This window comes from Ovis canadensis, chromosome 19 (assembly GCF_042477335.2).
Source record: "Ovis canadensis isolate MfBH-ARS-UI-01 breed Bighorn chromosome 19, ARS-UI_OviCan_v2, whole genome shotgun sequence".
Classification (NCBI taxonomy): domain Eukaryota; kingdom Metazoa; phylum Chordata; class Mammalia; order Artiodactyla; family Bovidae; genus Ovis; species Ovis canadensis.
This window is the reverse complement of record NC_091263.1, coordinates 39,713,849-39,741,411: the sequence shown is the minus strand read 5'-3', so window position 1 is coordinate 39,741,411 and position 27,563 is coordinate 39,713,849. Positions and strand designations below refer to the sequence as shown.

Sequence of the window (27,563 nt, the reverse complement as noted above, 5' to 3'; positions counted from 1 at the left end):
CCCAGGTGGCTCAGTGAGTAAAGAATCCACCTGCAGGCAGAAAATACAGGAGACTTAAGAGACCTGGGTTTGATCCCTGCGCTGGAAAGATCCCCTGGAGGAGGTCATGGCAACCCACTACAGTATTTTTGCCTGGAGAGTCCCACGGACAGAGGAGCCTGGCAGGTTATACTCTATAAGGTCACAAAGATTAAAACATGATTTAATCTTTAAGGTCAGACACGATTAAATCAACAGGGCACACACGCATTTTCTCAAGAGTTTTTGTATATGGATCAGATTTAAGGTCAAAATAGCTTTCAATTCATATTGCTTCATCATCCCTCTAGAGAATTTTAAATCAGTTATTTTAGTGAAGAATGTTTCAGGTTGTCTGCTTCTATCTGAAGAGGACTGCTAGAACATTATAGAAATAATTAGCTTTCAATTTTTTTCTTTTTTTTGTCTCTGCCATGTCTTGCTTCTGCACTAGTTTTAACATAAGTACAGATGACAAGAGGCTCCCAGTTGCTTTAACTGTTCTCCTGTGACTGTGATTTCCAAATGTGTGATGTCCAAGTTCATCTATAGTTGAACACATTTTAACCACCACTAGTATATTTCCCCCTTTCACCCCCAGCACCTATATCTTCCACATATTTTGGGAGGGGGTCATTTTTGAACCAGTTAAGTTCTTCCACTTTCCTTGACATAAGTTCATTTGTATCTAGTTTTCACAATACATACAGTTTCTTAACCTTATTAGTACCACACTTACAAAACATTAATATGTGAGACTATTTTCCTTTGCTCAACGATGCATGCTGGCTAAGTGACTTCAGTCATTTCTGATTCTTTGTGACCCCATGGACTGTGGCCTGCCAGCCTCCTCTGCCCATGGGATTCTCCAGGCAAGAATGCTGGAGTGGCTTGCCATGCCCTCCTCCATGGGATCTTCCCAACTCAGGGATCGAACCTGCATCTCTGGCATCTCCTGCATAGGAAGGCAGATTCTTTACCACTAGTGCCACCTGCAACCCCCTTGCTCAACTATATCTAGATAAAATTTTAAAAATGACAACATAATTCTTGCAGAGATGTACACCAGTTCTAACTCTCATATATTGCAGATAGAGATATCAACTAGTATAACTAGAAAATTCTTTTACAGTTGTTGTTGTTTTTTTTAATTAAGTAAAACATACATCTACCCTATAGTTCACGTCTAGGGACTTAACAAAGAAAAGTGAAAATGTCCACAGACAGTCTTAGAAAATGACGGGAGAAATATCAATAACCTCAGATATGCAGATGACACCATCCTTATGGCAGAAAGTGAAGAGGAACTAAAAAGCCTCTTGCGGAAAGTGAAAAAGTTGGCTTAAAGCTCAACATTCAGAAAATGAAGATCATGGCATCTGGTCCCATCACTTCATGGGAAATAGATGGGGAAACAGTGTCAGACTTTATTTTTCTGGGCTCCAAAATCACTGCAGATGGTGACTGAAGCCACGAAATTAAAAGACGCTTACTCCTTGGAAGGAAAGGTATTACTTTGCCAACAAAGGTCCTTCTAGTCAAGGCTATGGTTTTTCCTGTGGTCATGTATGGATGTGAGAGTTGGACTATGAAGAAGGCTGAGCACCAAAGAATTGATGTTTTTGAACTGTGTTGTTGGAGAAGACTCTTGAGGGTCCTTTGGACTGCAAGGAGATCCAACCAGTCCTTTCTAAAGGAGATCAGTCCTGGGTGTTCATTGGAAGGACTGATGCTAAAGCTGAAACTCCAATACTTTGGCCACCTCATGCGAAGAATTGACTCATTGGAAAAGACTCTGGTGCTGGGAGGGATTGGGGGCAGGAGGAGGAGGGGACGACAGAGGATGAGATGGCTGGATGGCATCACTGACTCGATGGATGTGAGTCTGAGTGAGCTCCGGGAGCTGGTGATGGACAGGGAGGCCTGGTGTGCTGCGATTCATAGGGTCGCAAAGAGTTGGACAGACTGAGCGACTGAACTGAACTGAACTGAACTGAATGTATTGGATTGGCCAAAAATGTCATTGAGGTTTTTCCATAACATCGTATGGAAAAACCCAAGCTAACTTTTTGGCCAACCCAATATAATGGTCCCCAAATGGAAACAATTCTAATAATCTTCAACAAGAAAGCAGCCAAACACATTGTGGTATATTCATAAAAATGGAATTCCACTCAGCAATAGAAAGAAAAGAAGTACTGATAGTCACAACTACATAGGGGGACATTAAGATACATTAAACAAACCAGACACAAAGCAGTACATTGGGAGTTGGAGGCTGATATGTACACACTGCTATATTTAAAGTAGATAATCAACAAGGACCTACTATATAGCACAGGAAACTCTGTTCAATACTCTGAAATAACCTGCATGAGGGAAAATTGATAAAAGAATAGCTACATGTATAACTGAATCACTCTACTGTACACCTGCAACTAACACAACATTGTTAAGCAAATATATTCCAATATAAAAGTTCAAAAAGAGGTGCATTCTGTTTGATTCTACTTTTATGAAATTCAATAACCTATGATGATAGAAATCTGGTAGTTGTTACAACAGTAGAGGTTGACAAATAAGGACATAATAAAATTTCTAAAGATGGGAATATTCCATAATTTATTTTAGGCTGGTGATTTCATAGTGCTTAGATTGTTACAGTTAACTGAACTGAACACTTAGGATTTGTGCATTTTATAGCATGATAATTATATCAGTTATTTATGCTTCTATATATTTATATTCATATTTATATATAAGATTTCCAGAGGTTGATTGGTGTTCAGCAAAAATGATATGTTCTCTTTCATTTTCAAGCTTTTGTTCTCTGAGCAAGGTTTGCTAATCTGTTGCCTGGATAGTTCCCATTCATCCTGCTAGTTTGAGTATGGAATTCTCAGAAAACTTTTCTGACCACAGATCATTCTAAGCTCCTCATCTGGGTTCCAATGATGCTTCTGCCAAAGTGCATATCAGCCCACATTGAGATTATCCATACTAGTTGTAATCAGTTTACTAGGTCAAGTTTTATAAGGCACAGGTTTTGCTTTGATGTGTTCTAAGTCCAAAGATGGTCACAAAAAGAGATGTTCAGAAATTGTGTAATAATTGAATGAATGACTCCAAGGAGTAGGGTCCCTGAACTTACATCTTGAAGTAAAAGCTTTAGCAAACGCCCCTAAACATGATTAATATGGGCATCCTTCTGATTGCATATTGAGAAGCACAGCTTTAACATGATAACTGATGCAGAAATTCAGTGTACATTTTGAGCCCATAATATTTTATATCATATAGTTTTTCTTAATAACTTCATCCACTTGTTCCCTTGAGATCTCACCATCACATCTTTAATTACACAAAGCCAGTGATAGACAGTAAAACTATATCATCCAAATTGGGAAATACTTAATTAAAAAGAAATAAAACAATTACATCAGGATGACAGGCACAAACTGGACAAAGAGGGGCACAGTTGTATTCTATTTGTAGAGAAGTAGGGCACATAACTTTCAGATAAGAATGAATACAGTAAGGATAATACTTATTTTGTTCTGTTTCCAGATTTATCTTATGCATGGATTTTCAATGATAACCCCTTATATGTTCAAGAGGACAACAGACGGTTTGTATCACAAGAGACAGGGAACTTGTACATTGCCAAAGTGGAGCCATCAGATGTTGGCAACTACACTTGCCTCATAACAAACAAAGAAGCCCAGAGAAGTGTTCAAGGACCACCCACTCCATTAGTACAGCGCACTGATGGTAAGATGATGAGTTATCTTAGGGATACATTTTGTCTGTGAATTTTGAAACTTGGGAGATCCGTAGAGCTTTCTGCTTTCCTCTGTTTCAGTGGAGCCATAATATCTAGGAGTTGAGGTTTAATTCACAAATATGATGAAAATCACATATTGTCAAAAATAATAGAAAACTATATAATTAATCCACATGGTATAATATAGATGATTCTGAGAACACTATGCCATTTCCTCTCTGGATCTGAAACAGATCCTTTCTTTGCTTGAGAAATATTTCATTAAAAAAGAAACAGTGTTTGGGAGAGTAGACGTGTGTGTGTGAATGTGTGAGTGCTGACAAAATTATTCATTAACCTAAGATATTTTCGATGAACATATGATACAGCTTTTCTTTAACACCACTTTCTTTTCCATATTTATCTCTTTTATTCACCCTTTTTTTCCCCTAGTTGGCAAGGCAGGAAAACAATTCACACTCAAGGAAAGTAAATCAAGTCAACATTAATAATGAGCATTCCAAAGAAAAATGAAACACAAAATTCATACCAATTATATTTCTCCAAGGAACATAATTTAGATTGGTCTCTGATGATTTTGGAGTTTAGTCAAGCCATAGCTGGTACAAGATTTCGAGCTAGAAAACCTAAGAAAGTCATCAAAGTAGAAAAATCCTCTAGTTGATTCTTTAATTAAATATTCACAGTGGTAAATATAAAGATGGAAATATCTGTTGATGCGTTTTATGATCAGATTCTGGACTTGTAATACGTCCATAGAGTTTTTCTCCTCTTTAAGTTCAAGAAAAGCAGGAATATAATTTAATGATGGATAACAGAATCATGGAATTAGCTCTATACAGGGAGTTCTTATGACAGAGCTTTTACAATCACTATTCAAATATATTTGCATGGTCTTAATTTAGAATTCATCAACCACTGGAAATCTTAAGTCCAATTTCTCCCCTTCTGTGAGTGCTCTGTTCATGATCACAAGAGCTCCTAAGCAAATAATATGCATAGAAACAATCATATTGGCCTTTTTTCTCCCTATCTACCTACTTTCTTAACTTCTCTTCTTAATTCCTTCATTATTCCATCTCCTCTATTCTTTTCAATACATTTATGGTAAAAATATACAAAAGCATCATACAGAATACTAAAAAAAGAAATCTCTTCTTAAAGTAGTCACTCAAGAAATACCACATGTCAAAGAAACAGAAAAAATAAAATTTACCAATTTATTTGAATGAAGTAGTACTCTGTCTTTTCAACCACAGCCTCATGGAATATTTAGAATGATTAATTTCTAAAAAAGGAAGTATTTTTATTTTGTAAAAGAATTTATTTTATTTTTAAAATGCTCTTGTGGAATACAGGGAAATTTGGGATGCATTTATTCTGATATTTTGGTATATCTTAGGTATTTCTTTTTTAGGGGAGAGAGGAATGAACTAATTTTTTAAACAGTATTATGAAGTAATGCTTTCCATCATTCATTATCAGTATAGAAAAAAATATTGTTAACTAAAGGACAGAATAATCAAATTTTGATAACTAAAGCATTTGCTTCATAAAAGATCTCTGTTCTTTAGAAATGCTGCTAGCTCTTTTGGTATTTAACAGGTGTGATGGGGGAATATGAACCAAAGATTGAAGTGCGTTTTCCTGAAACTATTCAAGCTGCAAAGGATTCATCTGTAAAACTGGAATGCTTTGCCCTTGGAAAGTAAGGTTGTTTTGTTTTTTTCTAACTGTTTTAATTAACACAAACAAATAGATATTTTGGTATTCAAATGTTGCTCTATAGGTAAATTAGCAAGTATTTTAAAAGCTGGCAAAAGTGGAACTTTCTGATTGGACTTTAAATAAACATGTCTAATATTAATACTCTAAAAAATGATTGGGGAAATGATTCTGCCAACTGGGCCAATATTTACTCTAGTTTAAGCACAGCGTAAGCCACTTAGGCCGCACATTGCCAAGCAATAAGTGAGCTTGCATAAGATGGCAAGCAGGTCACTAAATTTTTGACATATCCACCACTCTATTTCTTGTACATCCTGAAATATATTACCTGGAGTGTCTCCTTGCTTAATTAATCAACAACTCTTGTGAATGAAAAATCTGCACAGCTAGCTTCCAAAATAAGGCAAATTAAAGGCCATTGTTCATAGTGGATAACTAGAAGTGAGCCAAACCTGTCCTGGTAGGAGAAGCATTTTGCTTTACTACTCAGATAAGTGTTTATAAGCAATAAGTTTGGAAAGCTTTAAATCCAGCCACATATTTTTTTTTTCATGGAATGTTCAGAACACTGAATTTTGGCAATATTAAAATTTTATTTTGACACCCATAAACACCAGTAACCAAGTAACAAAGTGATAAAATTCCACTTTAAAATATTAATGTATATATGAATTATCTGGGGGATAGCTAAATTGAGATTCAATAGATTTGGTGTGTTGTCTGATTTCTTCAATTCCAACAAACTCCTAGGTAATAGTGATTCTTCTTGCCTATAGAACATACTTTGAATAGTAAGAGCCTTACTCTCAGCACCACTTTTAAGTGCTTACCTATAAATCCAGAATCTATTCCTCATGTGAGCCTCATATTCAGAAATAATGATTTACATTCAAAACTATGGGAAACATCCTTAAAAGTCTTCATCCTATTATTAAGCAAATATGCCAAGCAATCCAAATAATGTTTGTTTGTTTGTGTGGGCATGCTCAGTGGTGTCCGACTCTTTCCAGCATTAAGGAGTGTGGACTGCCAGGCTTCTCTGTCCATGGAATTTGCCAGGCAAGAATACTGGGCTGAGTTGCCATTTCCTCCTCCAGTGGATCTTACAGACTCAGGGATGGAACCAGTATCTTCTACATTTCCTGCAATGCAGGTGGGATTCTTTACCACTGAGCCACAGGGGAAGCCCAATCTAAATAATGCTGGTTACTAAATATTTTGTAATCAGCATTATTTGGCTCCATTTCCCTAGTGGCTCAGTGGTAAAGTATCTGCCTGCAATGCAAGAGCAGCAGGAGATATGGGTTCAATCCCTGTATTGGGAAGATCCACTGGAAGAGGAAACTGTAACCCACTCCACTATTCTTGCCTAGAGAATCCTGTGGACAGAGGAGCCTGGCAGGCTATAGTCCACAGGATCGCAAAGAATCAGAATTGACTGTCAGCTCAGTTGCTCGGTTGTGTCTGCAAAACCACGGACTGAAGCATGCCAGGTTTCCCTGTCCCATCACCAACTTCGGGAGATTGCTCAAACTCAGTCCATTGAGTTGGTGATGCCATCCAACCATCTCATCCTCTGTTGTCCCCTTCTCCTCCTGCCTTCAATCTTTTCCAATGAGTCAGTTCTTCACATCAGGTGGCCAAAGTATTGGAATTTCAGCTTCAGCATCAGTCCTTCCAATGAATATTCAGGATATCCTCTAGGATAACTGGTTTGGTCTCCTTGCAGTTCAAGAGACTCTCAAGAGTCTTCTCCAAAAACAGAGTGCAAAAGCATCGGTTCTTCAGTGTTCACCTTTCTTCACGGTCGAACTATCACATCCATACATGACTACTGGAAAAATCATAGCTTTGACTAGATGGACCTCTGTTGGCAAAGTAACGTCTCTGCTTCTTAATGTGCTGTCTAGGTTGGTCATAGCTTTTCTTCCAAGGAGCAAGCATCTTTCAATTTCAAGGCTGCATTCACCATCTGCAGTGATTTTGGAGCCCAAAAAATAGTTTTCCTCTGTTTCCATTATTTCCCCATCTATTTGCCATGAAATGATGGGACTAGTTGCCATGATCTTCATTTTTGAGTGTTGAATTTTAAGCCAGATTTTTCACTCTCCTCTTTTAATTTCATCAAGAGACTCTTTAGTTCTTCTTCACTTTTTGCCAAAAGAATGGTGTCATCTGCATATCTGAGGTTATTGATATTTCTCCCAGCAATCTTGATTTCAGCTTGAGCTTCATCCAACCCAGTATTTTGCATCATGTTCTCTGCATAAAAATTAAATAAGCAGGGTGACAGTATATAGTCTTAACGTACTCCTTTCCAAATTTGTAACCAGTCCATTGTTCCATGTCCAGTTCTAACTGTTTATTTTTGACCTGCATACAGATTTCTCAAGAGCAAAGCAGGTGGTCTGGTATTCCCATCCCTTAAGGAATTTTCCACAGTTTGTTGTGATCCATACAGTTAAAAGCTTAGTGTAGTCAATAAAGCAGAAGTAGATGTTTTTCTGGAATTCTCTTGCCTTTTCTATGATCCAATGGATGTTGGCAATTTGATCTCTGGTTCCTCTGCCTTTTCTAAATCTAACTTGAACACCCGGAAATTCTCAGCTCATGGACTGTTGAATTTTACATATTTGGCCCCATAGTATTTGTTCAATAAATAATTATAGATTGTTTAAATTATTTTAAGAGATTGACAAATGGGAGTTTTGTCAGTTTTTGTTTACTTGCCTTGAAAGACATGATGAAGTTTCACCATTTTCAAGCTTTCTCAGAAATTAAAGTACATATAACACCATAAAATAACAGAAAAATACTTTGAAATTTTATTGATTTATTTATAAAGAAAAACAATGAAAAATAGTATCTGAAAAGAATATGAATAGTTTATCATGTTTAGCATCAGGAAATATAGATTCCTGTAATTTAAAAAATACTCACATAATAAGTGAAAAGGATTGATGCTAGTTCTCAAGAATCTCATGTAAATAAATTACATGAGTAACCATTTATAGCTAAGAATTTATATGATATGCCTAATCCTCTTAGTTGTGCAGGGTACCTCATATTTTTATTATATTTGAGGAAGATGATGAGGCTCAAAGTATATAAGCAACTGGTTCAATTTCATGCTTCTGATAAGAAAGAAAGGACACTTTAAATTTAGTCTCACCTGATTTTAAGTTCTGAACTTAGAAACTTTTGAGTAAATGGTTAAGATAACTGCTCTCCAAGTTAGAGGAGGCAGATTGAACTCTCAGTTTTCTCAAAAGTTGTCTGACCATAGGCAAGCATCCTTCTTAACAGTTAAGAATTTCCATATCCTCACGCAAAAAAGATTAAAATGATATCTATCTCCTATATTGTTTTGAAGATTACAGTGCATAATACATGTAAAAATATGGCAAATATGATGTGTATGTACAAAATAAAAATCCCTCAATGATAAAGTGTATGTTCACTGTTAAGTTTATATATAAAAGAGCTGATGCACATGAAATAAAATTAAGGAAGAATGGGAAAATGATGAAAATTGGTTCACGGTACCTCTTAGAAAATTGTCAAGGAAATAATTGATCTAGTGGAGTATGTCCCACAACATTTTATCTGACAAAGCTAATCACTGTTGAGATTATATTTATTAAAGCTATTAATATGGAATTGAAATGCCTCAGTGTTAAAATGGAAAGTCTGAAGCATCCACAAGGGCATGATAGTGTTAAAATGTTCTGCATAAGAAACATATATTCTGTGTAACTGAAGTGCAGATCTAGTTCTCACTTCTTCAGATGAACAGAATGTAGATGAAAATCCTTTATATATTTGGAAAATATTATGCAAACGTTAGCTACTAACAAAAAAGATTTTTTACTGCCTGTGTCCTCTGCAGTGGACATTTACCAAATACTCTACTGACTTTTCTGAATTTGCAACATTAACATACACACAAACAATGCACTCCCTAGAAAGTTACTAATTGATAAACATAATTAACAATCTGAAAAGAACAAAATCAACCTCCCCTTTTAAATGATAAATCTCTATTTGCAGGTCTATTGCCAAGTGTTTTACAAACTATTGAATGATAATTATAAATCATGTTCTCTGACAACTCTTTATAAAAAATATTGCATGCAATACTTGATTTTGTTATATTTTTTTCAAGTCAATATGCTCAAAACAATATTGGGACTGCTTTGTACAAATCCTTTTAAATCTCCTCATTCACTTTCTGAGGTACTACACTTCTCTAAGTGTAAGTTGGATACATCCCAAACCGAAAAAGCACATTGGTTCAGTGAGGAATAAAATCAAGAGTTCTTTCTTATCAACAATGTTTCTAAACACTTTTGCTAACTAATTACTGACTACTATTTATGCTATAAATTATACATTCATTAAACTAAGGTTTATATATTTTAGTTAATGAGAGAGGAGGGGAAGTAGAGGGTGGTTAAGGAAACTAGTAGGTGAATAAGAAAGACGAACACACACACACACAAAATAACATAAATCATTGCCACATCATATTCACCTTTTTTAAAAAGGACTTTAAACAGTTTCTGAAATACAGACTGGTTTTCATGAAATATTTGTGGAACTATTTTCTAAGTAGCTAGGAAATAATTCCCTTTATCCTGGGAATATTCCTTCTCTTGAATGGGTAGATTATTTTGGAATTTTTCTTGCTAATTGGCCTCTAAGCTTCCTGGGTCTGTGGTTTGGTAACTGTCACTAATTTTGGAAAATTTCCAGTCATTCTTACTTCAAATATTTATTCCGTTAATTCTTTCTTTGCTCTCCTTTGGTGTTCCCATTAGACCTTTGTTTCACCATTTGTAGTTGCCCCCATTTACTGGATACTCCATTCTTTCTTTCTTTCTCTTCACATTTTAATTTGGGATGTTTCCATTGACATTTCTTCTCATTCACTTACTTTTTTCTTAGTCATGTTCAGTCCGCTGGTAAACCTATCAAAGACATTCTCATTTACATTATAGTGTTTTTATATCTATTACTTCCTTTTGATCCTTTCTTAGAATTTCTTTTTTTTTTCCTGCTACATTAATCCTCTGTTCTTTCATGCTGTCTGCTTTTTCCATTAGAGCCCTTAACATATTAATTTTAATAGTTTCAAATTCCCAATGTGATAATTTAAAAATATTTGCCATATTTGAGTTTGGTTCCACTGTTTGCTTTTCTCTGCAGAATGTGCATTTTAATTGGTCTTTTATATATTTTTGTTGTTAAAAACCTAGTAGGATGTAACAGGTAAAAGTAAGTGATTTTACACTAGATTTTAGTGTAAACTTTTATGTTTATCTGGCAAGGAGTTAGGCTGTGTTTATTTACTGTTTGCCGTAGCTGTGGTTTCAGAGGCTAAAACTCCCTCTTGTTTTTCTTTGTTTTCCCTGTTATCTTCAGGTTTCCCTAGAGACTCTCTTAATCAGAGACTGAGGTCTGCAGTTTCTTTACCTGTAACCCTTAGCTATTTATTCAGAAGACCTATTGATGATATGAATGTCCTTGTTAGCTAAGTTTAACATCTCAATAATTTATGGATCTGTTTCTGTTGACTGTTTTTGCTTCTAATCATGATTCCTATTTTTTTTTATGCTTTTCAGGCTATCTAATAATTTAATTTAATTAGAGATATAATAAATATTATGTTGTTAAAAGCTGGACTGTTGTGTATTTCTTTCAAGCATTGGATTTTATTGATAGGAATTAAGTTGCAGTGAATCTGCTTGACCTTTCTGTAGCTTATTTTTAAACTTCCTTGAGTATGGAGTAGATGTTAGTCTAAGGCTAATTTAGTTCTAAGATGTTTCTTCCTATCAAATGCTCTAAAATGTTTACTATCTCTCTTCTCTAGCATGTTAGAACTCCAACATCTTTCAGCCCTGTTTGTACTCTGAAAATTGTTCTTTGCCCAGACTCATTTTTCATTCTTCTGTAGATTTCTGGAGCGCTTTCTTTTTCTAGTCCCATTGGCTCTGATACTCTGCTCTGCAATCCCAGCCACTTCAGTCACCTTGTGTCTCCTAACTCAGTGATGTAGTCTTGTCCTATTTATGTTTGCTTCTTCATTCAGTGTTCTAGAAAGTACCTGGAGGTAAAAAACCTGGGATATCAATGGCTTACTTTGTACCTTTCCCATCCTTTAGGAATCACAGTTTTATGCTGCCCATTGTTACTTCCCTGGAATCAGGTTTGTTTCCCATTATATTTGTCCAGTTTTCTTATTGTTTCTGGTAAGAGAGTAAATGCAGGTCCAGTTAATCCGACAGTGCTAAATTCCAGATTTTTTTTTTTTAAGGCTAATTTTGAAGGTAAAAAGGTGAAGTTTAGAGAAATGAAATAATTGATATACGTAAGTTGTAAATTTGCAATTCAAATTAAAAATCATTGATTCTGACTCCAAAACTCATGCTTTTATCCATTTGATATTTACATCAAATTATCTTTTTAATATACAAATTAATTCTCCATGTGCGAATGCAGTTAGCCCTCAATTCTGTAAATGTTTTCCTTTAAAAGTCTTGAAAAATTTCAGCAAAATGGTAAAAAAGATGTTATTTGAGAATGAAATTATGGATATTTCATTACGGATAGTAAAATTATGGATAGTAATCTGCAATTACTAATATTTCAGCAAATAACAAGTTTAATATTATATATTAAAGTTTTTGATAATTCAAAAGATAACCTTTTCAAAATGCATTGTTTTTGAATGAGAAGAAAAAACTCTCTCTAAAAATCAATCAGGGCCATTGCAGAGGATACACCCCACTGGTTTATATGTGGCAATTGTAATAGGTACTATTTATAAAAATCTAGGATAGATGATTAGGAAGAATACAGAAAATATACCAACCAACCTAGGGGGCTGCTGCAGTCATGCAGGCAGAGAGTGTGGAGAATGAGATCTATGGAAGGCTGGCTAGAGTGTTTACTCAAAGACCCTAACTATCTTAAACCACCATGGGCTAATGTGAATATAGAATAATTGAGACAAAACTTCGGATACCTGCTTGAACTTTAATTACTATGACTTTGGGGACATGTATCTCACTTTCTATGTTGGAGTTTCAGAGCTGACATGATCACAGCTTTCAATTCTCAGTTTTGTCTCATTTGTTAACATGGCAGACTCTTAATTATCTAAGCTGCAAATTAATTGTATTGTGAAATGCCCTGAGAAACTCCTTGGATAGGTGCTATTCAAATATAGTATGATTGACTGATAGATCTCTGTGTCTCCTTTCAAGAAAATATATGCCTTTGTTCTTAGTAAAGAAGTTAAACTGATATAATCATAACTCTATCACTTTCATAAACAACCAAACATATTTACTTTTCATTATTTTTCTTAATAACTTTGCTGTCAATGCTCTGGAATGCAAATAAAATTAGTTGCTTTACTCAACGTTCCTGTGTGTTATGAAGTCTTCACACAGAGGGCTATATTTATGTATAGACAATGATGTTTATGTATACAGATATATCTTATTCATTATTTTCTAATTTATGAAGGAAAAGATACCCCAGCTTAGCTATTAATGTTAAGCAGTAAATATGAAGTCTCACCAAGTTGTTGTTATCTATTTCAGAACTTTCAGATGAAAGAGCAGCTATTTGACTTTGCTTTCTTTTACACATATGGACATCATTGAAGAGCTTACCACAGAAAGATTGCTCAGGATGCTCAGAATGACAGTAGCGTTTTAACACATTATTAGTTTTTTGCAGAAACTAATGCCTGTGGTATTACTACATCTTTGGCCAATAATATGTTAATATTAAACTAGGTGAATTCAGGGTTTTCAGGATTTAAGCACTTGCTTTAATTCTCGGTGCTCTGACCTCCCCTTCTTTGGGTCTGAAATGGTGACAAGCCCTTTCCCGGTTGCGCTCAGGCCACCAGCTCACCTCTGCCCGTGTGAGGCGTCCTGGGGCGGGAGTGGGAGTGGGGACTCTGCTGGCCTTGGGCTCACCTTCCACTCAGACCTCTGGTTCGTGGATGCCCTGGATAGGTTCGATGGCCCTTTCTGGTTTTCCAGCCCAAACATACTAGATTCCATGCTGTGATGAGCTTGATGAAGACACAGACGACCTTTTGCTTTCCCGCCCCTGCAGGACTGAGTTATGTCTGGTCAAGAGAAATCTTGAGGAAACTAGCTGAGTCCATTTAAAATGAAGGAATGGATTTATTGAAACATAAAAGAAATTTTTTTTTTTTCCGCTTTGAAGGGTCAGACAGAATGTGTCATTATTTTCTAACAAAGGAAGACGAGTCAGATGGCTGATAATTCCCATGTGACTACTCTGGTACTTGGCCCAGTGGTACTTGGGGGAGGGGCGATGTTAATTTAATAACTACTACACTTTGCTTCTTAAAAGTCTATTTCCTTTAACAGTATAGATGCAGCTGTGGGGTGAGCTGAGGTGATGTGTGTTCAGCAAACTTCAGTTTCTGCTATTGGTCAGTCCGAGCTCCCATCCTGGCTTCTGAGGCTGGTGTGGGCACCACTCAGCTCCCACCAGCCCCAGATTTGACTATCCATTCAGAGTGGTTTGGGGGCCCCAGAGCCTTCACTCCTGTTGGTTTATTCATGACAGCCTACAAAGCCTCACACTGCCCTCAGTTTTCCCCCTTTATTTCTTTTGAAGGACCAATTTTTTCACGGTACTTGTCCTGATTGTTTTCATAGTGTTCAAATCTGTATTTTTGTATGTAGAGGGAAATAATTTTCTCAACACTAATCGCTAATAAATATTGAATTGTCATGAAGGAGTTCTTGTTTAATAAACAGACGTGTAAAAACAAAACAAAACAAAAAATTCAGAGAGACATTTTAAAAATTTCCCATTTGAATGTCAGGAACACATGTACACCCATGGTGGATCCATGTGAATGTATGGTAAAACCAATACAATATTGTAAAGTAATTAGCCTCCAATAAATAAATAAATAAAATTTTTAAAAAGGGAAAGAAAAAAATAAAAATAAATAAAAATAAATAAAAATAAAAATTTTCCTCATTAAGTTAAATAGATAATGAGTAAATTATTTTCTTATGAATAGCCTGTCCTGTTTGTCCCACAACATAGTATAATGAAGGTACTCTTCAGATTCTTTCTAACTACTTTGTGTTTTATTATGATTTTCTATTGGTTCGCATAAGATGATATGGTAAATTCCATGCAAATATGAGAACTGACAAGCATTCAAGCCAATCTTTGAAAAACTGAAAGACAGCAATCCTCAACAAAGGAACACATAAACACACATTCACCATAGGGCTGAAAGTTTTATCGGTGGATTCACTAACATTTCAAGGAAACATTGTGTTCTGGAAAGTGTATAGGCTTTGAAGAGATCAGGGTTTAAATACTCAGCCCCCCTGTCAAGTTCCCCCTGGAGAAGGAAATGGCAACCCACTCCAGTATTCTTGTCTGGAGAATCCCATGAAGAGAGAAAGCCTGTAGGCTACAGTTTATGGGATCAAAAGAGTTCAACACGACTTAGTGTTTGTTATCTTCCTTCCGCCATCAATACCTGGGCCACTGTGACCAGTTTTCCTATCTGTAAAACAAAGACAAAACTAGACGGACGAATAGATAGATAGGCAGGTGGACTATAGAGAGGACAGGATTGATGTAACGTGAAAGCGAAGTCGCTCAGTTGTCCGACTCTTTGTGACCCCATAGTCTGTAGCCTACCAGGCTCCCCAGTCCATGGAATTTTCCAAGCAAGAGTACTGGAGTGGATTGCCATCTCCTTCTCCAGGGGATCTTCCCAACCCAGGGACTGAACCCGGGTCTCCCGCATTGTGGGCAGATGCTTAAATAATTGTAAACTTCACCACTCCCTTATCATAATCCCTAGCTTATAATAGGCAATCAATGCATAATAACAATTAATAAACTGTGGTACTGTAATTGTCAGTGGTGCTTTGACTGAGAAGGTAAAAAGGAATACACAGGAGAGAGAGGGATTTCTGCATTATATTTCTTAGCGAACACAATCCTCAAGGACTTGCTCAGAACAATGGATTTACCATTTTAAAATAACATATTTATTCTCGATGAGGATTATTGACATTCTGTCATTCAATCACTTGGCAAATTAAGCTCCAGGTTCTATTAACTTAGTAAATATGCACTGAATATCTTATTCAATAGTTAATTCCTTTCTGCCTTCACTTATTCAGGAGGAATTCTAACAGCAGATGCTGGGCTAGGCCCTGGGGATATAAAGATAATAGAAAGACCCCAAAGAGTTCGCAGGCTACTGAAAATAGGATTGATGTAACTATGTGGATCACAGTTTTTTTTGTTTTTTGTTTTTTTTTTCCCCTAGAATCTGTTCTTTCCTTACAATGAAGGAAGATTCAAGAATACTCTGGGAACTTGCCTGATTATCTTTGCTCCAGGTTACTCCTTTTTAAACTAAAACTCCTTTTTAGACTGGAAAGAGTCACTCTCAGTTTCTTTGGTAGAACTAATAAGAGACTGTTACTGAAGGAATTTTTGTGTGTGTCTCTGAGAAACAGAAGATTCTTGCCTCTTTCTCTCCCACTTTATTAATACCCCTTTCCCCTCAAAATTTTAAAATAACTGTTTTAGAACACAAAAGTCAGCTGACAGTAAAGTAAAATCCCATATAATACCACACAGTTTCCCTATTATTAAAACTTTAAATTAAGATGGTACTTATGTTATAAATAATGAACAAACACGAATATGTCTTTATTAACTAAAGCCATGCTTTATTCAAATTTCCTTGGTTTTTATTTGATATCCTTTTTAATTCTAACATTCTATCCCAGGTACCATATTGAGTTTTCTTGTCTCCCTGGGCTCTTCTTGGCTGTAATTAACAGTGTCTCAGACATTTCTTGTTTTTGATAACCCTGAGAGTTTTGAGGAGTAGTGGTCAGTTTTATTGTGGGATGACCCTCTATTGGAATTTGTTTGCTGTTTTGTTTAACTTTAACCTGAGGTTATGGGTTTTGAGCAAAAAGAGCGTAAAAGTAAAATGCCATTTTCACCCATCATATCAAGGTTATTACTCTATCAATATGATCTATGGCTGCTAATGCTGGCCTTCATCACTTGGCAGAAGTTTTGTCAGTGTTCTCCACTGTAAATCTACTCATTTTTCTCTTTTCCCATATTGAGTCTTTGGAATGGTCAAAGTATATCATTCATATCTAATGAGTAAGGGGTCATGATTCACTTCTAAGGTGTGAACCTATATAATTTATTTAGAATTCCTCCTCATGGGAGATTTTTCACTTTTCCATCCTCATTAGTCAATTTATTCAATCTTGTATTTATATAAATATCACATTGGATATTTATTCCGCTTTTGGGTTATAATCCAATACTGCTTTGTTTTGATACTCAAATCGTTTCAGCATATTCTTTGTAAAACACTTTTAAAACTCTTTAAAAGTATATATTATGAATATATTTTCCATTAAACAGTTTGTTGTACTTTCATATGGAATGACAGTGGGGCATTCAAATGTGTATTTTAAGCCAATCTCTTACTGATGGACATTTCAGTTCAGTTCAGTCACTCGGTTGTGTCCAACTCTTTGTGACCCCATGAACTGCAGCACGCCAGTCCTCCCTGTCCATCACCAACTCCCGGAGTCCACCCAAACCCATGTCCATTGTGTCAGTGATGCCATCCAACTATCTCATCCTCTGTCGTCCCCTTCTCCTCCTGCCCTCAGTCTTTCCCAGCATCAGGGTCTTTTCCAATGAGTCAGCTCTCCACATCAGGTGGCCAAAGTATTGGAGTTTCAGCTTCAACATCAGTCCCTCCAGTGAACACCAGGACTGACCCCATTTAGGATGGACTGGTTGGATCTCCTTGCAGTCCAAGGGACTCTCAAGAGTCTTCTCCAACACCACAGTTCAAAAGCATCAATTCTTTGGCACTCAGCTTTCTTCACAGTCCAACTCACATCCATACATGACTACTGGAAAAACCATAGTCTTGACTAGATGGACCTTTGTTGGCAAAGTAATGTCTCTGCTTTTTAATATGCTATCTAGGTTGGTCATAACTTTCCTTCCAAGGAGCAAGCGTCCTTTAATTTTATGGCTGCAATCACCATCTGCAGTGATGTTGGGGCCTAAAAATATAAAGTCTGACACTGTTTCCACTGTTTCCCCATCTATTTGCCATGAAGTGATGGGACCAGATGCCATGATCTTAATTTTCTGAATGTTGAGCTTTAAGCCAACTTTTTCACTCTCCTCTTTCACTTGCATCAAGAGGCTCTTTAGTTCCTCTTCACTTTCTGCCATAAGAGTAGTGTCATCTGCTTATCTGAGGTTATTGATATTTCTCCCAGCAATCTTGATTGCAGCTTGTGTTTCTTCCAGTCCAGCGTTTCTCATGATGTACTCTGCATATAAGTTAAATAAGCAGGGTGACAGTATACAGCCTTGATGTACTCCTTTTCCTATTTGGAACCAGTCTGTTGTTCCATGTCCAGTTCTAACTGTTGCTTCCTGAACTGCACATAGGTTTCTCAAGAGGCAGGTCAAGTGGTGTGGTATTCCCATCTCTTTCAGAATTTTCCAGTTTATTGTGATCCACACAGTCAAAGGCTTTGGCATAGTCAATAAAGCAGAAATAGATGTTTTTCTGGAACTCTCTTGCGTTTTCCATGATCCAGTGGATGTTGGCAATTTGATCTCTGGTTCCTCTGCCTTTTCTAAAACCAGCTTGAACATCAGGGAGTTCACGGTTCATGTACTACTGAAGCCTGGCTTGGAGAATTTTGAGCATTACTTTAAAAGCATGTGAGATGAGTGCAACTGTGAGGTAGTTTGAGCATTCTTTGGCATTGCCTTTCTTTGGGATTGGAATGAAAACTGACCTTTTCCAGTCCTGTGGCCACTGCTGAGTTTTCCAAGCTTGCTGGCATATTGAGTGCAGCACTTTCACAGCATCATCTTTCAGGATTTGAAATAGCTCAACTGGAATTCCATCGCCTCCACTAGCTTTGTTCATAGTGATGCTTCCTAAGGCCCACCTGACTTCACATTCCAGGATGTCTGGCTCTGGGTGAGTGGGAGTGATCACACCTTCGTGATTATCTGGGTCATGAAGATCTTTTTGGTACAGTTCTTCTGTGTATTCTTGCCACCTCTTCTTAATATCTTCTGTGGACATTTAATTTCTTTATGTTTTGTTTACACTTTTTGTTGTCATAAATAATGATGAAATGAATATTCTTGGGGCTGTAGTTTGTCCATCTGCATGCAAACCTCTTCAGTATAATTTTAGAAAATTAAATTATTGAATAACAGTAATGTAAAAGTTAAAGTTTCTGATATGTGTTGGCAAATTCTCCTCAAGAACAAGTGCGGAGGGTCCATTTTCAAATGGACCAAATTACAAGTTAGGTCTCTTCTGATCTTACATACTGAATCCAAAAAGTCAAAGATTCCTTTCACTTTTTTTTTTCCTATTTCAAAATCAAAATTGGATTTTTACATTGCTGTTTCAAAAATCAAATTAATCTAAAGGCCCTAAAAATCATCCAAGAAGAATATATATATATATACTTCTGCAAGTAACTCTTTTTCCTTTCCATCTCAGTCTACCGTCACCTTTCTCAGGAGACTTACAAATCTTACTTTTTAAGTAACTGGCAATTGCAGGAGAGAAAGATTTCAAATCCAAGTTGGAACTGAACTGAAGGAAAAGAAGTTACTTCCATTTTTCCTGTTAACCTTGGAACCCATCTCTAGAAATTTTATTGGAATTTGGAGGCATCTCAATATGTTAAAACAAAAACAACTCTGATTTCATCTTTGGCCCCTGGACAAAAGAAACTCTACCCCCTGATTATAAAATACATTAGTTAATTAGGTAAGGAATATATTTCTAAGCAACATTATACTGACCAAAAAGATGATTCTCATGTTGTAGCTGTTTAGCTCATGCAGGAGCAGCAAAGCATGGTAGTTTAGAGCTCAATCACTATAGAAAGAGATTTTAGTTCAAATCTTTTTTTTTGTAATTCACTGGGTGATATTGGACCTGTTACCAACTTATTCTATTCCAAATCTCCTTATCTACAAAATGATAATAGTAACAGTCTTCTGTCTTAAGACATCATCATATAGTTTCAATGAAGCACTTAGCACAGGGCCTGGCATAGGTGATCAATAAATGTTAGATATATTAATAATAGAATGATTAAATATAACAAACCATATATAATGTCTCCTTAATTTCTTTATGTGAACATTTATGATTATGAGCTGAGCTAAAGTCAAGCCCTATAATTTCTAAGGAATTCTAACTCTCAACATAATTTTGAAGGAACGTGAGCCTCCAGAACCTACCTTGACCAAAGTATAATTTCCTCTCCTGTAGGGCAACATAGCACTCATATACTTGGTGAAGTATTTATTTAGGATTAATATTATGTATTCATAAAACATTATGGAGACACTATCAACCAAGGGATAGTTTTCTTTTTTTTTTCCTGCTATTACAGTGTTATTTTCAGCCTTACTATACCTTGAAATTATGGGCTCCTGTTTTACGTTTCATGTACCAATGAGTGCTTACACTGTGGAGTAAAAAGTGGCCATAAAAGTCTTAGGAACTTGGGACAATAGAACCTCACTGTCCCTGTGTGGATGATCATGGTACTGAGACAATTTAGCAAACTTTATTATAGGTTCTAACTTTATATTTCAGAATTTATTCTCATAATATATATCCCCATTTTATCCTTTCAAGCAGCCTTTCATGTACCCATTGCTATCTCTAGTTATAAGGAGAAAGCTGAGGCTCAGAGATGTGAGGTAATTTGCACTCAATTACACAAAACTTGCCTGTATCCTATAGGCAGGTACTGTTTTGCTACCACTGATATTAAGACCAAACTATTTGTGGGCTTTTCAACTGGCTGCAACAAGTGTAGTGTCAAATATCAGAAAAATGCATGCGCATGATAATGTTTTCTCCCCCAAGGGAAACCTGGTATAGACACTGACCAGGAGAACAGGATCATGACTACATTTAGATCACACAGAGAAAAAAGAAAAAAAAAATTCCTTTTTCCCATAATAGTGAGATTGCTTTTCTACAGAACTCATGAATTTATCCATATTGTATTCCCATAGGACAATCTTATATCCCAAGCTCTTTGTATGAATATTTCAGGTTGAGGAAATGAAAGCAGTTAGTTGAACAGTCTGAAAATTGAACAGAGGCACTCTGTGCTGGTTTTGTTATTCTGCTTCCTACTCTTCGATTAAAAATGGCCACAGACAGGATTTTCTGAAATGAGGTTCAAGTTAAGAATAATCCCAAATATAAGCATCTTAGGAAACTGGTTCTCTGTACCAGTTTCTACTTAAAACTTGGTATAGCCTGGATTTAAGCTGTGGATAATGAGGTTTAAGAAATCCAAGGGAAAAATATAAGCTTTCTCAAATAGCACTAGTAATGAAAATTCTATTTATGGGCTAAAAGTATAGAAGTGAAGCAGAGTTTCTACAAGTGTGGGAAGAGCTTTAATTTAACTTCCAATTCAGGTTGAATTAGGCCAGATGGTTAACAAATATATTCTCTGTCTCCAGATAAAATTAATAGGACACTCACTCTGTAAAAGCACAATGACAAGAGAGTAATAAGTAGAAGTCCTCATGGCAATGCTACTTAAGAAGCACAAAACCAGAGGAAGAGGGAAGGAAGATAAATAAAAGGGAGAGGGAAGAAAGAAAAAGAGAGAGGGACAGGAATTGAGTAAGGAAGAAAGATAGAGACAAAGAAGGAAAGAGTGACAGAAAGGGAGGAAAGGAAGGAAAGAGAAAGAAAATTTGCTTTTATGACCTAGTAGTCTTTTAGAACTGTGCAGACTCATGTTTCAGGAAAATATAGATACAAAATAAGAAGAGGTTTCTGTAAAGTTTTCTGAAATACACAGTTCATGAATGTCTCATTTGTGCTGTGAGGAAACTTTGAATGAGAGAGTTGCTTCAAACTTGTTTTCTTTTCTGAGATTTGTATTCAAGCTGGATTTTGACCGCATTTGTTAAGATTTTTTTTTTTTTAAGAAGTGTGTGTGTGTGGGGGGGGGGGGGGGCGGGGTGGGGGGTGGATTTGGAGCTGAAAGGGAAATTTTGCCAGAAATGGCTGATACCTGAAGTTACAGGATGATGGTGGTACCATGTATTTTGACTTAACCCTTTAATGACAGAGCTTCAAGTGGTTTAATAAGAATCCTCATTCTGAAGACCCTTCAAAGATCTCCCTGTTCCATTGAATTCTTCATACATTAATATATGAACTGTGGATTTTAAATAGACCGCTTATTTTAAATTAAAATGAACTGCCAGGGCCTACTGCATCACTGATACCATCAACACAGATAAGCTAGATAGGTCTTAAAAAGAATGTTGAAGCCACAGAAGGAAAAGGAGTCTCCTAGTGCTAATAAATGAATGGGTGGCAACTCAGAATTGGAAGGTGGATCACAATAAATTAGCCTGTACTGGAACTCTAAGTGGAAGAGAATTGGCAGGTAATAATTTAGCAGAAATTACCTGTCTAAACGTGAGTACCATTTCAAAAAGGTAATTAGGATTGTTAGCAGCTTCCAGCTGAATATTATTAAACTGAGATGACATATGGACACCATCTGTCACAAGCCTGGAACATAGTAAGCACTCAATTAATGGTTATTACTATTCATAAATAAATGCTTAGCTTTCTCACAAAGCATTTTTTTCCCTCTTTGGCAAAAGTTGTCTAATTACTTTCCTCCCTACTACAATGGTCCTAGATGATTTGTCAAATTAAAAAAAAAAAAAGTATTTTACAACAAAGCGTGCTATAGCTCACTTGAGAGATCCCTGCTCCCATGATAAGGAAATGAACATGATGGCTATGATCAGAGGCATTAATTATCTCCTTAGCAGTCAGTCTATCAAACAGGCAGAAGCAGGACTTTTACTTCCAGAGACATATATGTGTGCTTGTGCACCCATTTCATGTACGGTATGGAGATCTGATTTTAGTTTATGCATGATTCATAAATCAATTTATGTTAAATGCCTAGTCATACAGAGTTCTTAAAGGAGAATAGAAAACAAATAAACATAAGCTAGGATTCTTATTTTGAAATGATAAAAATAATAATTTTAAATTATTTTTAAAATCATTAACACAAAAATACTGTTTCATGTGTTTTAGATGACATTAAATGTATGAGATGTATATTAATACTATTTAATCTTCACTATAATCCTGCAAAATATATACTAGTATTAAGCCCTATTCTCAGCTTCCTGGGTAGCTCAGCAGGTAAAGATTCTGCCTGCAAAGCAGGAGACCCTGGTTAAATTCCTGGGTTGAGAAGATCTCCTGGAGAAGGGATAAGCTACCCACCCCGTATTCTTGGGCTCCCCTGGTCACTCAGACAGTAAAGAATCTGCCTACAGTGAGGGAGATCTGGGTTTGATCCCTAGGTTGGAAAGATCCCCTGAAGGAGGGCATGGCAACCCTCTCCAGTATTCTGGCCTAGAGAATCCCCATGGGCAAAGGAGTCTGGTGGGCTATAGTCCATGAGGTCGCATAGAGTCAGACATGACTGAGTGACTAATCACCGCACAGCAAGCCCTATTCTATAAATGAGAAAATTTATTTTATAAATGTGCAATAAAATATAGCTGGTAATTTTAAGAATTACACTCTGCTCTGTACACTATATATAGTATTCTAATAGCTTTGCTATTAATATTAATAAAAGTATTAGTATTTCATTGCTTACATAGAATGGTATATCTTAGAAAATTTAGCTTACATTTGAAATTGAACTCACTACTAATATAATTTCATCTTTTGTTGACTTTAGTTTTTCCCACACACTGTCCACTTGGGATGGCTTCAGAAAAGAGAGAGGGTGTGAAATCTAAAGCAATTAATTGTTAACTACTAATTGGCACTTGCCATCTACCTCTACAAGGATTAAATAATGTGTTGCTGTAGCTACTGACTTTCAACATCCCCTGAAAGGAGTTCAGGGTAGAGAGCAAAAATGAGGTAACCTGTGCTCTGGGTAAAACTGGCAGAATAGGTCTTCAGATAGTTAGACATTTTCAGGAGCTGATTTTATGAGCCTGATTCTTATATCCTCTGATATCTAGAAAAGCCCCAAAATTCATCATGATGATGACTCCTCCTCATAACTAGCAGAAGCCTTTTGCAAAAAAATATGTGCTTTACTGAACATACTCTCCCTTCACCAAAATCACATGTATACTGATCATTCCCCCTACCTCTTTGGAACAGTTTCTCAGAGACATGCTGTCTCCCTGGTTATAATCCTTAGTTTGTACCAATAAAACATAAGTTGCCACTGTCACGTGGTTCATTCTTTTAAAATCTACATCATTTATATCATTTACTGTCTTCATAAGACATGCCCAGACTAAATGAGAACTTTTCATTAAAACGAATGTGCATTTTTATATAATCTATGCTTTACAGTTATTCTCCCTGACTCTATAGCTCACATGATCAGTAGTAATCAAGAGGCTCCTGACATTCATATTTTGTAGTGACATAACAAATCTGAAAAAAACCTTAACATTGAATTAGTATTTGCAAAATCATATAAAATTTGATTTTTCTCCCATTAAAAATTTTAACATGAAATGCAGCCATAAAATGCACTCGATAAGACTCAATAAAAAAAAAATAATGTTTGAGTGACTATTTTTGATAGTTTAGTTGCTCTGAGAATTCTAAAATATCCAGAGGGTAAATAAAATATAGTATCCTAAAGAAATGCACTAATACCATGTCATACAATTCAATCACACAGGTAGAAAATAGCTTAACAACTTTTTAACCCAGGTATTCAGCTTATTTCTTAAGTCTTTTTTAAAAATGAAAGTAGCAGGAAAACTATGCAAACAGGCATAAGGCAAAAAATGACTATTGACTAACAGATATATTTGAGTTTTTTTGTTTTTTTTTTTTTGGCATTGACATGACTTAATATAGGCAAGTGAAGAATTCCAAGTTACCTTTCTTTATGTCAGCCTTGGTTTTCAAACACACTGTCTCCATTTCGTTGGAAATTGTTGCCTAGAAGTGCCAAGTATACATCCTAACATCTGAGGAAAACTAGTGACAAAAGATCCTGTCTTTAACAGCTCTTTCAAAGGCAGTCCCAGAATTGATCTGGTTGTGTTGTCTTAGTTACCATAGTTGACCCACCATGGTGGCCACAATACACCAATTTCTAATGGCAAGACCTGAGTTTTGTGCTCACTCCTGCATCCAGATGTGCATGCATGCATGCTTAGCTGTGTCTGACTCTTTGCAATCCCGTAGACTATACAACCTGTCAGGCTCCTCTGCTGATAGAATTTTCTAGCCAAGAATACTGGGGTGGGTTGCCATTTCCTTTTCCAGGGAATCTTCCCAATCCAGGGATAAAATCCGTGTCTCCTGCATTGACAGACAGACTCATTACCACTGAGCCACCTGGGAAGTCCTCAGAGGTGAGGTCTATCCAATTCAAATCCAATGGACTAAAGATAGGAAGCACTGGGTTTACCAAAGAAAAAAAAATGCACACACAAAAATAAACACATGTCCAATGCAGACTGAGAATCTGTCCAGTTCAGTTTAGTTGCTCAGTCGTGTCCGACTCTTCGCGACCCCATGAATCGCAGCATGCCAGGCCTCCCTGTCCATCACCAACTCCCGGAGTTCACTCAGACTCACGTCCATCGAGTCCGTGATGCCATCCAGCCATCTTATCCTCGGTCGTCCCCTTCTCCTTCTGCCCCCAATCCCTCCCAGCACCAAAGTCTTTTCCAATGAGCCAACTCTTTGCATGAGGTAGCCTAAGTACTGGAGTTTCAGCTTTAGCATCATTCCTTCCAAAGAAATCCCAGGGCTGATCTCCTTCAGAATGGATTGGTTGGATCTCCTTGAAGTCCAAGGGACTCTCAAGAGTCTTCTCCAATACCACAGTTCAAAAGCATCAATTCTTCGGCGCTCAGCCTTCTTCATAGTCCAACTCGCACATCCGTACATGACTACTGGAAAAACCATAGCCTTGACTAGACAGACCTTAGTCAGCAAAGTAATGTCTCTGCTTTTGAATATGCTATCTAGGTTAATCATAACTTTTCTTCCAAGGAGTAAGCGTCTTTTAATTTCATGGCTGCAGTCACCATTTGCAGTGGTTTTGGAGCCCCCCAAAATAAAGTCTGACACTGTTTCCACTGTTTCCCCATCTATTTCCCATGAGGTGATGGGACCGTATGCCATGATCTTCGTTTTCTGAATGTTGAGCTTTAAGACTGAGAATGCCGCTGCTACGTCGCTTCAGTCGTGTCCGACTCTGTGCGACCCCACAGATGGCAGCCCATTGGGCTCTGCCATCCCTGGGATTCTCCAGGCAAGAACACTGGAGTGGGTTGCCATTTCCTTCTCCAATGCATGAAAGTGAAAAGTGAAAGGGAAGTCGCTCAGTCGTGTCCGACTCTTAGCGACCCCACCGACTGCAGCCTACCAGGCTCCTCCATCCATGGGAATTTCCAGGCAAGAGTACTGGAGTGGGATGCCATTGCCTTCTCCGAGAAGACTGAGAATACAAGAGTCTAATTCTTAAATCCTTCTTCAAAATTGGAAGCTCTTATGTTAGAAACCAGTACACTGAAACTTACAACTTTCTCCATAGTTGAGTGGTTTATTAGACCAGGTGTATCACTCTAAACATAACTGAGGTAAGAAAAACAAGCATCTATCTGGAGGTTGTTCTTTAAGTGAGAAGCTTAAATATCTCTTCAATATCATGTCTGTTTCATATTTTTTGCCTTCTAGTATAATTTTGACCTTATAGAGCATTGTTCTTAAAATATATTTCACAGTCATAATTTTTTCACAAGGATTATACTGCTCAGTTTTTGGTCTTATATGCCACTAATATTCACTTTCACAGAATATCATTTTTATGCGTGTCTAATGGCTATATAGAAGTACCATACTGAGAAGTATTTAAAGGTCCCTTACTGTTGGTATTGTAATTAAAGTATACTGTTCAATTACTGGTTCAGAGATTTAGATAAATAGGTTAAAAATTGACTCCTGTCTTCACAGTTAAAATAAAGAACATGATATAACAACTGGAAAATATTCAGCCTTTAGTGATTTTTTTTTCTTAATGTTTTAGGTTAAAACCTTTTTTAGTTGAATGTTTTGCATGTATTTTGGATAAACCTCAGAGATGCATTATCATAAAAAGATAAAGAATCATGGATTCAGATAAATATCAGAGCCTCTATTTATTTTTCTCTTTGTAAATGAATTTTCTTAGAATTTTTCTATTATGAGGGTAATACATCCTTATTGTAGAAAAATAATGGAAAAATTGAGATAAGCAGAAAAAGGAAAATAAAAGGCATTTATATCCTCACCACCTCACATGTAAACATGAAAATTTAGCATCTATTTTTAAAAATTGGATAACACTGCCTCAGACTTGGTAAAGATCTTTATCAGTGAATAAACTTTCTTTCAGAACTTTGTTTTGGAATAATTATTTAGAACTTGTAGTTCTGTATTTAATAAAATGAATGAATAAGAAAACAAGCTACCTGAGGTTACCTGTTGGCAGGAATATGCTGTTATACTACAATATCAACCTAAAGTTATAGTGTCAAGGCTTTCCTAAAGGACAAAAACAAAATTTATTAAAATTATGATTTTTGTATTTAATTAAAATTCAAGTTGTATTTGTCACTGTATGCTAATTCTGAGAAAAATAGACAAATCAAACATTGATTGGTGAGTATTCCTTCTGCGAAATATGTGTGAGCATATTTATGACTTTCTACAGTGATTCGCACATCAGGATCCTCATTGTTGGCCAATGAAAAATTCTTGAGGCTTCCACAATTTTGTTGCTTTATTTGAAGCCTCTAGTGAATCATCACCAATTATCTGCAGTTCTTACAG

The 27,563-nt window shown here is 36.4% G+C and overlaps 1 protein-coding gene across 3 annotated transcripts in view; it reads left to right on the top strand.

Annotated features, from left to right (window-relative positions):
* The window catches only part of CNTN6 (contactin 6), a 174,108-nt gene that overhangs the window by 60,505 nt on the left and 86,040 nt on the right, over positions 1 to 27,563 (top strand). Inside the window, exons 3-4 of one of the 3 annotated variants that reach the window (XM_069562586.1) lie at positions 3,586 to 3,789; positions 5,408 to 5,510. In XM_069562586.1, coding sequence (XP_069418687.1) covers positions 3,586 to 3,789; positions 5,408 to 5,510 — 307 coding nt within the window. The remainder of the gene's footprint in view (positions 1 to 3,585; positions 3,790 to 5,407; positions 5,511 to 27,563) is intronic. The other 2 variants (XM_069562587.1, XM_069562588.1) reach the window with 2 other exon arrangements.